The sequence below is a fragment of the Oryzias latipes genome, chromosome 9 (assembly GCF_053564925.1).
Source record: "Oryzias latipes strain Hd-rR chromosome 9, Olatipes_Hd-rR_3.1".
NCBI lineage: Eukaryota > Metazoa > Chordata > Actinopteri > Beloniformes > Adrianichthyidae > Oryzias > Oryzias latipes.
Genome location: NC_136245.1, coordinates 26,599,500 through 26,616,336, shown reverse-complemented (window position 1 = coordinate 26,616,336; position 16,837 = coordinate 26,599,500). Strand labels below are relative to the sequence as shown.

General features: G+C 38.1%; 1 protein-coding gene across 1 annotated transcript in view; it reads right to left on the bottom strand.

Annotated features, from left to right (window-relative positions):
* ipo11 (importin 11) overlaps positions 1 to 16,837 on the bottom strand; it is a 136,034-nt gene that overhangs the window by 50,373 nt on the left and 68,824 nt on the right. The window contains exons 18-22 of the mRNA XM_023958341.2: positions 16,728 to 16,768; positions 16,479 to 16,595; positions 13,045 to 13,158; positions 9,888 to 10,003; positions 9,152 to 9,228 (exon numbers count right to left, since the gene is read on the bottom strand). Of these exons, the coding sequence (XP_023814109.1) occupies positions 9,152 to 9,228; positions 9,888 to 10,003; positions 13,045 to 13,158; positions 16,479 to 16,595; positions 16,728 to 16,768 (465 nt within the window). The remainder of the gene's footprint in view (positions 1 to 9,151; positions 9,229 to 9,887; positions 10,004 to 13,044; positions 13,159 to 16,478; positions 16,596 to 16,727; positions 16,769 to 16,837) is intronic.

Sequence of the window (16,837 nt, the reverse complement as noted above, 5' to 3'; positions counted from 1 at the left end):
TGAGAAAAATAATTTGAGGCAACCTGCTTGTTTAAAAGGCCTATACCATGCATAATCAATCATTTGAACATTTCAGTGTATTATAATGTTCATTCCTCATAAAAAAAAACCACCCCCAAAGTCATATTTAACTTCATTCACGCATTTTTTTAGTATTCCTCTAAAACCCTGCTCTCTTAGCGCCAGCCCCTCCCAACCCACGAAAATGAGTGGGTTCTCACATTGTGATGCAGACAGGTGAGGAACAGCCCCTTCCAGGAGGAGTATGCGCTGCTAGCACCGCCCCCAGGCTAACACACACACACACACTTTCTCAACTGAGCTGGCGGTGTTTAGCAAAAATACTTTCCTTCAAAATGAACATCCATCTTTGCATTAGCTCAGATGCAGAGGCCGACTCTGGGTTGATGTCATGAAATGGGCGGCACAAAAGTACCAAAAGGCGGAGCCTCAAAGATCGAGTGGTCTTACTTTCGGTTAGGAAAATGAGCTGCGAAAATAACTAATATTTCATTTAAAAAATTGTCTTTAGTGTGTATTGTTGTTTTTTGAGATACTATATAAGATGTATTAGCTTATATTTTTCTTTAACAACATGACTAAAAGTAAGAATAATGTAGAAATAACATTACTTGACAGATAGTGGGGAGCCATCTTCTTTATTTAATTACCAACTTTCAAACATGCAACAGAGGATTATATAATAACTGCATAACAAAGCAAACCAATATGGATTTTGGACTATTTGGCCCATAGCAAGTTTGTTATCCTACTTTAAACATGTATTCAGATCGTATTAATCAGGATCTTAAAATGTTTAATAAACGTACAAACGCATTGCGGAAAAAAAAAAAAAAAATCACTTCATTTTGAAAGAAACCAACAGGATTGTGTTCTTCAGGGCAACTGGACTTTAACAGTTAGACCAGAACAGTGTTTACCAACTCTGATCCTTGTTGCGCAATGATAAAAAAATTACTCAGAAATTCTAAAAGTCTACATTCTTTTGTTAATACACCACATCTTAGCGTTTAGACACACCAAAGTGCTCTAAGCAAACTGTCATAACTGTAATGGTGGAGGATTCCTCTACCTGTGATGAATTAATCATGCACACTTGAGGAGCACTATCTGGCTGCATTTGCTCCGAGGTTAACTTTGAAACAGACATGCAAAAAAAAGATGATGTTTTTCCTCCAAATGTCTTAGACTGAAAAATAGAATCCACAACATTGGAAGGATTTGAACAATTGGCAGATTTGAGCTGGTAGGGCATTTCTTCAGTCTTCTAAGAATGACCTATAGCGACATCTGATCGATTCATGTGAAATGCCATGAGTAATTCCCAAAAGCTCATATTAAAATGAACAGAGTTTTTGGGAGAGCTAAAAGCCAGCGCTTAAAGCAAAGACAAAAGCCCAGTTCACATAAAACAATTCATTTACTGTGTTTTTATACAAATAGAAAAAATAAACTGTAGGTTGATAACTGAAATTTCTTGGACTAACTGTGTTGAATTTAGAGCACCAGCTGCAGATTTTAAAGAGAAACCAGGTTTGATCACCGTATTATTTTATTAGTACTAGCTATAAATGTCAATAAAGCCAGTTACACAGGTAAAGTAAGTATTGTGAATTTACTTAAATACAAGAAAACCTAACTCCATTCCAGATGTAGTCATGCAACAGCATGAACCTGAAAAAAGGGAAATATGAGTTATAAAGTCAGACTTCACTTAATGACAGAAGAACCAAAACAATGCTGTTGCATATCAAATGAAAGTCAAATGTTTGAACTTAAAGAACTACTGTGCCACAGAGGCCCCTGTGGTGCACAAAAATCAATCTGTTGCCACACAAAAGTTAAATTTGCATTGTTAGACATTAAACAGAGGTGCAAATTTTGTTTTTGTGGCATTTCACATCTAAATGATATGTTGAAGCAAAGACAGACTACAAGCATTCCATTTCCTTCTATCCTTTATTCTAAAAGAAAATAGCACTGCTAAATAAAATAGCAAAAATGAAGGAAGTGCGCTAATAACCAGGGTACACCTTGAAAAAATATTCCTTGAACCAGATTTAGTTTTAATTTTTAATATCTAAATTACACAACAGAAAAATCAGAGATTCTAAATATGTACAGGAAAAAGAATTTCTCATTTTACACTTGAGGAAGGCCAGTCAAGAACACTTATCCAAGGCCTGATGAGCCTTTCAGCATTTTCACTGCTCTCTATTGAAAACAAACCTGAACCCTAGCATATATCCATATATGAATATAAACAGCATGACAAAAAAGCACATGCATTCTAATGACGGAGTTCTATGATTCCAATAAACACTTTTGAACTCTAAATGTCATACTTTTGGGTTTATTAAGAGTAATGATTTTACTGTAATAAGTCATGTGGAATACATATTTTCCCTCAGTCTCCACAAAGCAAAAAGGCACCAATAGCCCTAAAAGTACTCACCGTTTGCAATAAATATTATATGCTAATTGAGGTTAGTTTTATTACAATCAATTAAAATAAATTTATAATTGAGCCATATTAATTTATTATTGTGTACAGGCAACATGAGAAAAGCAAAATGAATTAGTTTAAATCTAGAATGAGTTCTATGTAGAATGCTAAAATAGCAATTCAGGAAAAAAGAATCATCCCATTACAAAACACATGCACACTGTTATAATCAACTTTTCATAAAACAGCTGTTGAAGCACTGATTTAGATTGAATCATTACATCCTTCATAGCCCCGAGCATATGTTGCTGCAACAACCATTTCTGTTACCATTAACAGGAAAATGAGACACAAATAAGATTGTAGTACCAGCCATCAAAGTACTTCTTGATTATTTCCTTTTTTTTATGTGTTTTGATGAAAATGCCAGAACTTTTTTTGTTTAACTTTCACTTTAAATATGAGATGTAGACAGAGAATATGTTTTACCAGCTTATTATCTGCTTTACCTTAAAAAGGAAAGCAGGAAGCTGCAAAATTACAGCAAAACTATATACCGTATTGTCCGGACTATAAGTCGCACCGGAGTATAAGTCGCACCAGCCCAAAAATGCATTATAAAGTAGAAAAAAACACAGATAAGTCGCACTGGACTATAAGTCGCATTTTAACTTTCACAACCTTATATGACACAATCATAGCAGACTGTTTATTTAATAATTTCACAGTAATTTTTTCTCAAACTTATTTATTTATTCTTTTCATGAAGCATCATTGGCTAACTAATACTCTGTTTTCATCCTGTATTTGTAGAAACAGTTTTCACTTTTATTGCATTTCTGAATCTATGAAATCATTGGAAAATAGAATATTATGTTGTTAGCCTTCAAGATCTTACTGTAAAAAAAAGTTTGCTGATTCTCTGAGTCACTTAACATCCTCTTAACACTTAACATACCTCATACATCAAATTGACCCAGGAACATCATCTCTGTTCCTCACAAATGAACATAACAGGAGGGTTAACAATGTATTTATTTCAATTTATTTCGAATATAAGTCGCTGCGGAGTATAAGTCGCACCCCTTGCCAAACTATGAAAAAAAGTGCGACTTATAGTCCGGAAAATACGGTACTTAAGTCATTTAATGAGCCACTTATACTATATATAAACTGGTTGATGAATCAAAAACAGGTGTAAAAGCATCCTTCAATTTTTTAAGAGCTTCTTTTTACCCTTCCGTGTCATCTTAGATGACCCCACCCTTACATTGACATGTTCTCCCTACCATGACAAAGGTGGATAAAGGTGGAAAGATTTCATGTAATCCATGGACACCAGTGAAGATCACAAATCATTGAAGAAAAAAGGTTCAGCGCACTGTCTAGTGGGTCTAGATGACCCAACTTCCAACGTTAAATAGCCTAGGATAGCACAAGGGTTAAAAATGTTGATTGGTCTCTAAAGGCTGCACGTTAAAGCCCTAGTCTCACAGTAAGAAGGCCCTGGTTCCAATCCTGCCCGGGAACCGTCTGTGTGGAGTTTGCACGTTCTCCTCGTGCATGCATCCTCCAGCCCCCCCCCAGTCCAAAAACATGCTTCATAGTGTACAGTCGTGGCCAAAAGTTAAGAGAATTACATAAATATTGGAAAAGTTGCTGCTTAAGTTTTATAGTAGTAATTTGCAAAATACTCCAAAATGTTATAAAGAGTGATCAGATGAATTGCTTAGTCATTCTATGGCATGAGAATTAACTTAATCCCGAAAACAACTGTCCACTGCATTTCATTGCTGTCGTTAAAGGACCTGCTGAGTCATTTCAGTAAGTGTCTCGTTATCTCAGGGGAGAATGTTGACGAGCACAAGGCTGGAGATCATTATGTCAGGATGATTGGGTTAGAATGGCAGACTTGACATGTTAAAAGGCAGGTGATGCTTAAAATTATTGTTCTTCCATTGTTAACCATGGTGACCTGCAAAGAAAAATCTGTAGCTATTATTGTGTTGCATGCAAATGGCTTCACAGGCAAGGATATTGGTTACTAAGATTGCACCTAAATCAACAACTAATAGGATCATCAAGAACTTCAAGGAAAGAGGTTCAATTCTTGTTAAGAAGGCTTCAGGGCCTTCAAGAAAGTCAAGCAAGCGGCAGAATCGTCTCCTAAAGAGGATTCAGTTGCAGGATTGGAATGCCACTAGCGCAGAGCTTGCTCAGGAACAGCAGCAGGCAGGTGTGAGGGCATCTTCACGCACAGTGAGGCGAAGACTTTTGGAAGATGGCCTGGTGTCAAGAAGGGCAGCAAAATAGCCACTTCTCTCCAAAAAAAAACATAAGGGACAGATTGATCTTCTGCAAAAGTTGGCAAATGAACTGCTGAGAACTGGGCTAAAGCCATATTCTCCAACGAAGCCCTTTTCCGATTGCTTGGGGCATCTGGAAAAAGGCTTGTCCGGAGAAGAAAAGGTGAGCACTATCATCAGTTCTGTATCATGCCAAGAGTTAATCATCCTGAGACCATTCATGTGTGTGGTTGCTTCCCATCCAAAGGAGTGGGCTCAGTCACAATTTAGCCCCAAAACACAGCAATAAATAAAGAATGCTACCAAAGCACCCTCCAACAGCAACTTCTTCCAACAACCCAACAACAGTTTGATGACGAACAATGCATTTTCCAGCACGATGGAGCACCGTGCCACAAGGCAAAAGTGATAAGTGGCTCAGGGACCAAAATGTTGAAATTTTGCGTTCATGGCCTGGAAACTCCCCAGATGTTAATCTCAGTTTGTGAGAGCTTTTGGTCAATTTTCACGACAGCAACAAAAATAAATGAATGAATGAATCCTCAAGAGGCGGGTGAACAAACAAAAACTCACTAAGTCTGCCCAGTGGAATTGCAGAGATCCTCAAAAAAAAGGGCTAACACAGCAAATACTGATAATTTCTTATGCAATAATTGCTTTGCATAAATGTCATGTAATTGTCGAAGAAGTGCTTGTAATTATATTTCAGTACATCACAGAAACAACTGAAACAAAGATCTAAAAGCAGTTTAGTAGGAAACTTTGTTAAAACTGATATTTGTGTCGTTCTCAAAACTTTTGGCCATGACGTAGGATTGGCAATCTGTCCAGGGTGTTCCCTGTCCTCAACCCTGAATATGACCACGAAAGGGATATGAAAAGTTAAGAAAATGGATGGATGGATGGTTAATCTCTAAACATAAGTTTTAAATTGATTATTCAAGGTGGCAGGAAACTGAAAATCAATCTATTCTCTGCATTTAGGACAAAAATAATTATTAATTAATCATCACAAAAGATATGAGTTGATAATCCTTTTTTAAAGAAATGGGTTAATGTCCTCTATGTCTAACAGTCAATTAGTTATATTGCTTTCCTTGGGCTTGAAGGCATTTAAAAGGAAACGGAAGTGTCACATAAAATAAAATGGCAGGGAAATAAATGAGCACTTTAGCTTTATCTCTTGCACACATTAATTGATGTAATTTTCCCTGCTTATTCCCAATCAACACAAGTCAGAGCACCACATAAACAAGTGAGATGTGTCCTAGTTCGGCGCATAGTAGGAGTGATAGAGTGTTTAGTGCTAGTCTAATGATTTAGCCACAGCAAGGCTCCTGACATTCTAATTAGGGAATTTGCTGCTCCAGTTTAGCAGTAATGGAGCGGGGCTCGTTATCACACAGACCAGGCCACATACCTGGCAAACTGTGACATCCAGTGGGGCCAGACTCTCAGCGCCCTGCATCCCTCCACTGCTCTCCACAGACTAAACAAATGAGCTTTGGATGTCCGCATGAAAGTCAGCCAAAGATGATGACTGACCACAATCTGACAACTGAAGACTGAGCACAAAGACATTTTCATTTTTTTGGATGGACACTTTTCATATCTGCTTATGCAGGTAAAGAACTTATTTGGAAACTTTTAAATACAAATATTTAGAGTAACTAATGGCATTGAATGTTTTATTTGTCTCAATACTTGGAAAAGTTCGTATTCACCAACTTGAAATGAAAATGGACAGCAAGAAATAGAAAATTATTTTAAGTTGTACTGACTAATTTGGGATGCGAAGACACATTAATACTATAGATCATGTTGGGTACAAATGGACATGTTCGTGTAAAAAAGTGGCATTTGTTACAGTTGTTAATTTGTGTTCGCTTAAGTGACTAGAATATATGTTTATTTCTGTTTACCTACCTCCTGCTAAGGCCATGATTTGGACCAGGGGTCACCATATCCAGGCCTCGAGGGCTGGTGTCATACATGTTTACCAACCAACCTGCCATTGAAAATCCTTACTGGGTAAACAAAACCTTGATCCAGGTAATCAGTAGCAAATAAGGCAGGGTTTCTGGAAAACCAGCGGGACACCAGCCCTTGAATTGTGGGCGGCTGTGGAGCAGCGGTAGGGCGGTCGTCCCATGATCGTAAGGTTGCAGGTTCGATTCCCACCTTGCACGCCCATGAGTCGAAGTGTCCTTGGGCAAGACACTGAACCCCACCTTGCCTCTGGTGGTAGGCGGGCGCCTGTGTTTGGCAGCGGAGCCACCACCAGTGTGTGAATGTGTGAGTGAATGTGTGTGTGACTGGGTGAATGGGTCTGTGACTGTAAAGCGCTTTGTCCTTGTAGGAAGAAAGGCGCTATACAAGTATACGCCATTTACCATTTACCATTTGAAGCCTGGATTTGAGGATCCCCGATTTGGACAAATGTTTGCTAAGCTGTTAAGCAGCCATTTTGAATAATTAACTAATTAACTGAAACCATTTTGATTAAATAGGGGGTTCTCGTAAATCTACGAGATAAAAACTAGTAAATTTACGACTTAAAGTCTCGTAATTTTACAGTTATGTCTTTCTTTTTCGTAAATTTATGATTTAAAATTCGTAATTTAAAAAAATATACTTTTTTTGTAAACTGGCCCTAAAACTCTGTCGTAAAAATAGAAGATGTCAGAAGAGTTTTTTTTTTACCAAGCAAAAAACTAAAAAGTATATATGACAAGTAAAATGTTGTTGGCAATAACTGTTTAAAAAAGTTATTTTAATGTAAATATTTTACCCCAGTCGCTTGAATTCCTTTTAATTAATAGCAAACCTGCAAAAGACATGTTTCTGTCACGTTTTTCCCTTCATTGTGTAACTAATTCTGTACAAAATTCCCCCTTATTGAATAAAAATGATTACATAATAACCAACATGCTTAAAAAAACAGTTTTAGTCCTCTCATGAAGACAAAATTGTGGTTTAAACTCCCACTAAGGGCAGATTGACATCACTTTTCCATTTAAATTTGCCACACTTTGAACTCCCCTCTCCTGTTAGAGAACTGCCACGATGTATTTACCAACTTTTATGAAAAAAATTGATTGAAAAAATGTACAAGCTGATTTTATCCTGAAGTAGGATTACTGATACTGTGCTGTTTTTCAACTCTGAAAAAGTCTTAAAGAAATCTGTCTTTGAAAGACTAAGAAGTTAATATTAAGTAAACTACCACTGCACATTAAATAAGTACTAATGAGTTTGCATTTGTCTTAGACACAAGAATTTATGAACATGAAAAGATAACAGGCTTGTGTGTTAATGTGGCACCGACAAACATTATCAGACTAAGTAAACAGGATGCAGGACCAAAATCCAAAATGAAGATGTTCTTTGCTGTGCTTTGTCTGCTTCTGTTCAGCACATGATAAGAGCATCCTTTATCTTTCTATCCAGCCTGTCCTGCTTTTATGCATAACCTCTACTTTTACACCAACATTTTTTATGAATTTTCCAGCCATCACTTCTTTCGTTCTTTTTCATCTATTGCCTCCTTTTCATGTTTCTTCAAGCTCTCCTTTCTCCCAATCCTCTTTAATTCACTCCTCCGCCATTATTCCAGTCTTTACAGTTCTGCATCTAACGGATTCCCTAACCACACAAAAAGCGATCCAATGCTCCCATTTATATGTGAGGAAATCTTGGGTGAGCAAGGGAACATAACAGTCTGACTCACTGGATCGGAGCGGGGACGCTAAATCAGCGCCGTTCGTCAGATGGGAGGGGGGACATGCACAGAAACGGCATGTGAGGTGTCCCAAAGCTCTGAAGCTTGTGAGAAATCATCCAACCAACTCAATTGAATCTGCAACCCCTCACAGCCGCCTACAAAGCCAATGTAGTGGCTCAGATGCCTGGAGGCAACTGCATGCAACCACAACTGTGATCTGCATGAGCTACAATCGCCTGAAGTAATGAAACTATTAAAATCAAGTTCTTCCCTGGGGAATTCATCAACTTTACTCAAAGTCTGTTATGTAACACTGTTTGAACGGACCGGTACGTTTGTTTTTTTTATTATCTTTTTTTTCTTGTCATAGAAACATTTTTTTAATTAAAATATGCACTTTAGTGAGCTACAAAGACACAAACTTGCCAATAAACACAGCTCTGTCCTGCTAAAAATCCATAATTTGCCCATGTGCTAATCAAACTATTCAAGTTGCATCACTCTTTATATGACTGTGATATTCAGAGTCCCACAGCTGATATGATTTGTATGCAGATGCAAAACGCCCTGAAGTTGGATGAAGGCAGGAGAAAACCGTCTTGTGCAAACCCAGTCAAAAAGACTACAAAACAAAGAAATATTTTATGAGCTCACCCAGCAAAGCTGACATGTTCTGGAAAATTCTGAGCAGCTCTGGGGTGACGGCTGGGCTGTTCTCCAAAGTCACCAACCTACACAATGAGAGGGAGGGAAGGAAGAAGAGCCGGCACAGGGGGAAAGGAAAAAGAAAGAGAAGAGGAAATGAGCACAAAGGAAATGATAAAAGAGAAAATGGAAAAGGTGGCCAAAAAAAAAAAAAAGGTTGCAGATTAGAGGTGGCACAAGAAAATAGGACGGAAACACAATGGATAAATTACAGGGGGACAAAAAGGAAAGCATATGAGAATCACAAAAGTGGGAAGCATCATGCATGTGGAAGGGGGTGTAAAGAAAAAAGAAAAGGAAACATTTTATAAAAGTCTGTTTTTATTTAATATTCTATATTAGTAAAATATATTGACTGAAACATATGCGAGTGAAAAATATGTCATAATCAAGTGAGCTAATAAAACCCTTCTTTATCCGCAAGGTGTTTTTATTTGGCTCCTTAATGTGCCAGTGACATAAGACGGCGTTTCAGTCAAATGATCAATAAAGCAGAAAGGACTCAAAGGGAAACAAGAGCCTCACAAAACAAAAAAAATGTAGCGGCAGCTATAGCCGGAGCATTCTCACGTAGGCGTGTTTGTGAGGGATTAAATGAGATCACTAAGTGCTTTATAAATGTTTCCCTGAGGGAGACTACCTTTCTGCAACTCAGATTTTTAGTTTGCTGCGTGTGAATACATACCAAAGCTCCAGTCCATCCTCCAGCAGATAGACATGAGGTGGTTGAGAAACATCAGTGCTCAGCTGAATGACAGGAAGAAGGAAGGGGTACAGGTTCTTACTCTCTGCCCCCAGGCCCTACAGGAACACAGAGAGGATGGAATGAAAGAAGGGGGGGGGAAAAAAGGCAACCTGACAACAAATATGGTCACTTTCAAAGCTTTGAACTTCAGTTCAAAGAAAGCTCGTCTTATGATTATCCAATTACATGTCAAATAAAGTATTGAAAACACATTAGTTATGAAATAGGAGCAGTTATTTATACACAGCATAATTTGATACGGTTCACGGTGGCTTTAATGTAGAACGGTTGCTTTTGTCATTTCAAACTAAAACAGCAAATTCATATTCCTACACAATGGGGTAGAAGAACGGAAAAAATATCACACAATTTGTTTTGCCCATTTAGAGTTGAACTCCAGTTGAAATAAGGATATTGGGATGAAAAGAAACTACGAAATATTTCTTTGGAAATGTTAAAATCAGAGAAATACTATGCTAATTTAGAAAAAAACTAAAATATTTTAAAGTTTGTTGTCTGGACTGTAGCACCGAAGGGCTTAAATATAGAGTGACATATGGTTCTGCCTTGCAAATGAAATGAACAGGATTTTATTTTTATGTATTTAAAACTTCCTTAGCATTCATTTCAAATTAAGTTTAAAAAAATATATTTTTCGTTTTATATTGAAACAATTGCACGATAAAACTCAAAGTAAGAATGAGTCTAAAAGGATCAAAAATACCCCACAGCATTAGGAACAAATCACACAGAAAATGCAATGTTTGTCTCCCTTTTTACTAATTATTCCAGTCAAAAATGCAAACCGTCGTTAATCTCAAATTGACTTTTACCTAATTCGAGTGGGCCCCAAAAGACGTATAGTTTTTTAGTATTTCCTATAAAATAAAATTACAATGTACTTTTTATTAAGGTAACTGCATATGTTTAACCCAAAATAGGATTGTGAAACAAAGACAGATAATCCATGTCCATGTCAAGCTTATTCCCCAGTGCCTCATTCATTTACCAGATGTGCTCATGTTCTACCCCCCCCGAAGGGAACTTGTCATTAAAACTGAGTATTTCATTTGCCGCTATGACATAATGCAGCCCCATCCACATAGGGGTCCAAACCTAATGACGACTGCAGTAGGCTGATTTGGGCCTTTAGGGGATAGTCTTCATCAATGACAAGTTTTTCACTTCATAAGCTTGCAGCTGATTGAGGGAAATCATTAAAAAGGGTATATTTTGCAACACCCCCCCCCCCCCCCCCCCCCAGCCCAACATTGCATTGACGCACATGCATTTGCTCAGCTTTGTTCTTAATTACTTAAACCATCTTAAACCAGACAACTCAAGAAAAATAGAGTGAATCATTAAATTGAAATATAAACTCGGCTGTAACGGTTACTAACAAATCTCTTTTGTCGAACAAAAGATGCTGTTTGTGTTAGTCTGCCCCCTGTTCTCTTATTGGCGACGGCAATAACTAAACTCTACAGCAAGATGTTTCAGTGGTTTTTGTGTTTGTTTTCTTTTTTGGGTTGCCTCAGATTTGAACTGGTCACAGCAGATAGTCACCCTAACTTTGCAACAGATTCTTTTCTTTCCATCCATTTAGAGGGAGTTCTATGGAGGTAATTTTATGCCATTATTCCAAGAGCAACACTCACTTCTGTGAGTGTAAAACTAAAAAAATGTGTGCTCAAATAATTATTTTGCATTTGAAACAGAAAAATGTACTTCAAACTCAAAACTACGTCAACTCAGGACGCTACAGACAGGGACATGATGGTTGATGCCTGTGATTGGCTGGCTTTTGTGTCACATTTGTGATGCTCTGTTTCGAGGGCAGCACAGAGAGAGAATTTCTCTCGAGTGAAAATCGTTTTGGTTGCAGCTTTCTGTTTCAAGGGCAAAGTATTTAGTAAGTTTTACACTCAAAACAGTGAGTGTTGCACATGTGGAAAATTAGGGGGGCAACGGAACACAAAACTTATGGTTCTGATCATTTTTCGGATCAGAAAAATGTAAAAACAACAGGAAAGACAACAAAATAAAAAGCTACAATTATTATTTTTTTTAAAGCTTCACAACACAGATTTAATAAAGCACATATAAAGTACTTCACAACATATACACACAGACATACATGTATTGTAACATCAAAAGATTTGCCCTTTGAGGCCAATTTATTAAAATAAAACAGATATAAGATATACCTATAAAAACAAGGAGGCCCATATAAACAAACGTGCATCTTGATTTTTTTTTTAAAGTAAGAGAATCAGGGGATGTTGGAATTTACTACTTTCCATACTTTCACTGTGTCCCCTGCTGCTATCAAAGCCCCTCCCACTGGTTCCAGACGGAGCAACGGCTTTCTTCTGCCACATTGCAGGATTGCTGCTAGACCTCAGTGGGAGTCTCTGAATGATTTCATAGAGACGTGCATCGACGTTTTCCTACAGTTCTTCAAAATAAATAATACATACAAAATATATAATACATATGTGTACCGGGAAGAGATCTGCGGTACATGCGTGTGCCGAACCGTGGCTAGTGATCCATACAGATCACATTGCGCCCCTAGGGAAAACCATTTTGTGTAATCAGCTGGTCACTTGTAAAGGCTAGTAAATTATTAAATTGTGGCTGAGACTAAGTCTTGAAGTGATCTTTAAGGAATTGGCTTTAAACTATTTATCAAGCTTGGTTTGATGATTTTACCTTTTATGAAGCGCCTCTGTGGCGCACTGGCGTTTTATAAATAAACTGAACTGAATTTAGGGCATGGAGGGACTCTGTTCGATTAGACAGGGATTCCTGACAGATTTCACACCTCCATTTTTCTTGGTTTGCTGTCACATGTCACTCTTTACAAAAAAAGGGGACCAAACGCAAAGCCATGCTCGTCTGCCCACAAAATATTTCCTCAAGCTTTCACTTGTTTGGATCGTTTTTGGGTGAAGCTGCGGGTAACAGAAAATCTCAACGAACCACAAACATCACAATATTCAACTGGGATGTGGTCGAAAGACAGGAAAATGTAAAAGTGCTGGAAAAGCATGTCAAGTCATAGACTTAATATGATATCATCAAAACACCTTACCTGAACCAGGTGGATGAGTGTAGTGAGAATGGCGCATCGTAGCATGTTGTGTTCTTCAGATTGCTTCCAGAGCAAGGGCAAGTACTGAACCAGGCAGCCTACATATGGTCTGATCTGTGGCAGAAACGACAACATTAGAAAAGGCATTTGGCATAAATTCTAGCACAAGGCGAAAAGAAATGATTATTTTGAACATTACATGTTGTGTGGACAGAAAAGTTATTAATGAATTAAGGAAAATGGTCAAGACGAGGGCATCAACAAAATGCGAGACATAAATAAGGCACGGCAAGCTTCACCCTTGATGTGCACAAAAAACAACACTGCAGTAATTAAAGAGTAGTTTTAACTAATGCTGTTGAGTGACACAACATTTATAAGACTAAAAAAGCAAAGACAAATGTGTACAAAGGAGAGGGCAGAAATCTGGTTCAGAAAGGTCAGACAGCTGTAAGATTCTGTTGTGAACATCATTGTTCCAACGAACACTCTCCATGCCAAAATGCTCTGGAGACACAGAAACCGCTGGAAGGGTTGCACTGACCAACCTGCAGGTGTTGTAAACAACATTTGAATAATGCTTAGAAAACAGAAATGTTGCATCCTTAGTGCTAAACAAAAGAGAAGCAATCTGGCCTCTCTTCAAGTCAGGACCTGTGCTGGTATGGAGCCGCAATAATGTGCATCTTTGACTGCATAATCAGTGCTAAAAAATATTGGAAATATAGAAACACATTAAATATTAATATTCCAGACCTCATTTTGAAAAGAACAGTTATACCGCTACCATAAAGTATAGCTGCAAAACAAAGACATCTTTGGTTCTTATCTACTAAGCAGCTAAAAATGCCTCAGTATCCATAAAAAATAAAGCCAATGAAAACTAGTGATAAAAAATGGAAATCGGCAGAAAATTGTTATGGCTTGATTTTTATGTTATTTTGTGCTGCTTTTCGTTTATCACAATGATTTCAAGCTGTACAGCACTGGCAGCCTGATGTTTATTGGCGTGGGATAAAAGGGTCAGCGGTTCAAGTCTCTAAATTGTCCAAATCAAACCTCGGTGACATAAATGCCAAGCAGTACTTGTGCCACCCCTCATTAACCCCACTGTGGTGTCCCTTGAGAAAAACCCTTGACCCACTTGTTATACTTGAGCTGGAGTGTGAACAGGGTGTCTGTGTTAGACTTTGCTCTCAGTGAACTTTCTCTGAAAAATATAAGCTAGAACAATGAAATCTAAATGCTCAAAAAAAAAAAAGACTTAATGAACAAGTGGTCATCCAAAAGCTCCTACACTACCAATAACTATGCCACTGGCACCTTTGGCACCATTATGTACCCTTTAACCCTTTGAAGTGCCACTCCGATCATCTTCTAATCTACTTTACACGTGTACCCAATGGTCTTTTAACTGATGATAATGCTTTTTTTAGCCTTAATCAAAAAGTATGCATCATTTTCTAGGACATAGTTTCTGCAGAGCGACAGTAGTTCAGAAATTGGCCTCTCAGTTAAAGGCGGGACTGTTGGGACGGAGCAACCCCGTCCCCCCTACCCTTCTTCGTTGCCGAGAGCTCTCTGTTTAAGCGGAGCTGCGAGCTTATGGCCCGAGCAGCATATTTTCTACATCACAAATAAATCAGTTTTCAACTGCTCCTGATTGAAATTTGATTTGAAGTTTGAGCTCATTTGTCTGATATATGTCCATCATAAGAAAAATGCCACAAGAACATGTTAAAAACACCACATCCACAAACATTTTTATCAGAGGACATTTAACGGACATCTGCGCACATCGACGAATGACGAACGCAAGAAACACTCATGAATTACGTATATCAGGCATGTATCACGAAAGACAAACATTTCATTTGTGAAAAATGCGCAAAATGTACCTAGTGGCTGTGTGAGACGACCCTTAATGCCAATTCCCTTTGCTTTTTGAAGTCTAAGGTCAACTCTTCCAAACACATCCAACAGAGCTTGTGTCAGGCTTTTAGGTGCTAAATGACCACAGTGTGCCAACTGAAAGCATGAACAGTAATTTATTAAAGCCATAACACGGTTACTAAATCTTCCCCTCAAAGGTACATCATGACATGGTTAGTATGCTCTTCTCCAGCCTGTCTCCGTTAGAGGTCACCTCAGACGATCATGTTTCCATCTCCTCCTGCCCTCATATATCATCTTCAGTCATTCCATGTATGTCTGCTGTCACATCATCCCTTAATCTAGAATTTGCCCTTCCTTTCTGCCCGTTTGCCTGGCAGCTCAATCTCCGCCAACGATGTGAAACTGACATTTTTGCTCAGAACATGCTAAACCCACCTCTCCATCTTTAGTCTCAATATCAAATCAACTCCAACACTTTTTTTTCCATCTCAAGGTTTTTTTTGGACAACTAATATGATGTAAAGGGGGCATTTGCATCTGTTGACATAAAAGGTCTAGTTTTCCAAAAGGATTTGGAGCCTTTTTGTTGACTTCTACCAATGTTTTTTATTCTTGTTTTTACTCACTTCCACCTTTACCTACAGCAGACAAAAAGAAGAGTAAATATGAAGAGAACGTCTAGCTCAGAGGAGGGAAACAGAAAGAAAAGACCAGATGGATGTTTGAAAGATGGACAGCAGGGGGGGGGGGGGGGGGGGGGGGGGGATGTCAAACTTAATACAAGTCAATTCATTCATTTCCACTTGAGATGCCAGGTTTTTTTCAGCGCCTTACACCTCGTTGGTTCAGAATCCCTGCTGGTAAAAATATTAACAGAAATTCTCCTTCTAGAAGTTTAGCCGGCACAAGCAACTGACTGTCAGCTCATCAGGATGAAAGACATTTCTAAAAGCCTTTTCTGTGACAAATTTACGTCAACGAGTCATTTAAATAAGAGTTCCTAAAATGGATCTGAAAAAACCCAGCAGGGTGGTTGAGGGGGAGGTCAATTTTTCTCAGGCCTGCCAGTTAAAAAGATTAAAATGTCTTAATGGGTGCCCAAGAAAAAAATGTATTCCATATGGCCACAAGAGCACTGCTGAGGAAAGACTGTGTGACTTCATGGTAAATGAGAACCGACATCAGAACAAACGGTGCCTGAAGCCTTGGGATTTACTCAGAATTTGGCTTAATTACACAGAAAATGTCACTGAGGAATCATTCATATCAAGCTAACAGTGTGATAAGATAGTTGCTTTACCTTTGTGCTCTGCAGGCAGCAAAAAATGATTATTTTCTTCATGCATAACAAAAATGTTTTGGGTGTTTGATGTAATATTTTTAATATTTTGACCAGCAATTCTTCATAACAACAGACTTTGTCTATTTCAAGAACTCCTTCAAAAACTCAATATCTGAAAGTGAATAATAAATGTACAGTATAGCATAGGGCAGTGTAGCTTTTTTTTCCCTTCTTTTTCTTACATGTGAGATCTCACCTGGATGTTTACTCTCTCGATGACGCAGGAAATGACGTGGAGCACCTGCATTTTAGTGTCACACTCTGTCACCTGCTGCAGCAAATGAAACAGGAGCCCGAAGATGGACTCCAGATACTAAAAAAAAAAAAAATACGAAATAGAAAAACACAAGGAAGGCATTGGTAAAGAAAAAAAGGACCACATGATCAACTCAAAAGCTTTATCCGTGTCTTTTTTTTTTTTACTCTCTTTGAAATTGGTACTCACTGGGAGAAACTGTTCTGTTCGGAACTCAAAGTCATCAACAGGTGAACAAAGGGTTAAGGATTGTATTGTTTTGTGAATGTAGAAACCATTCTCCTTCAGACACAATTTTC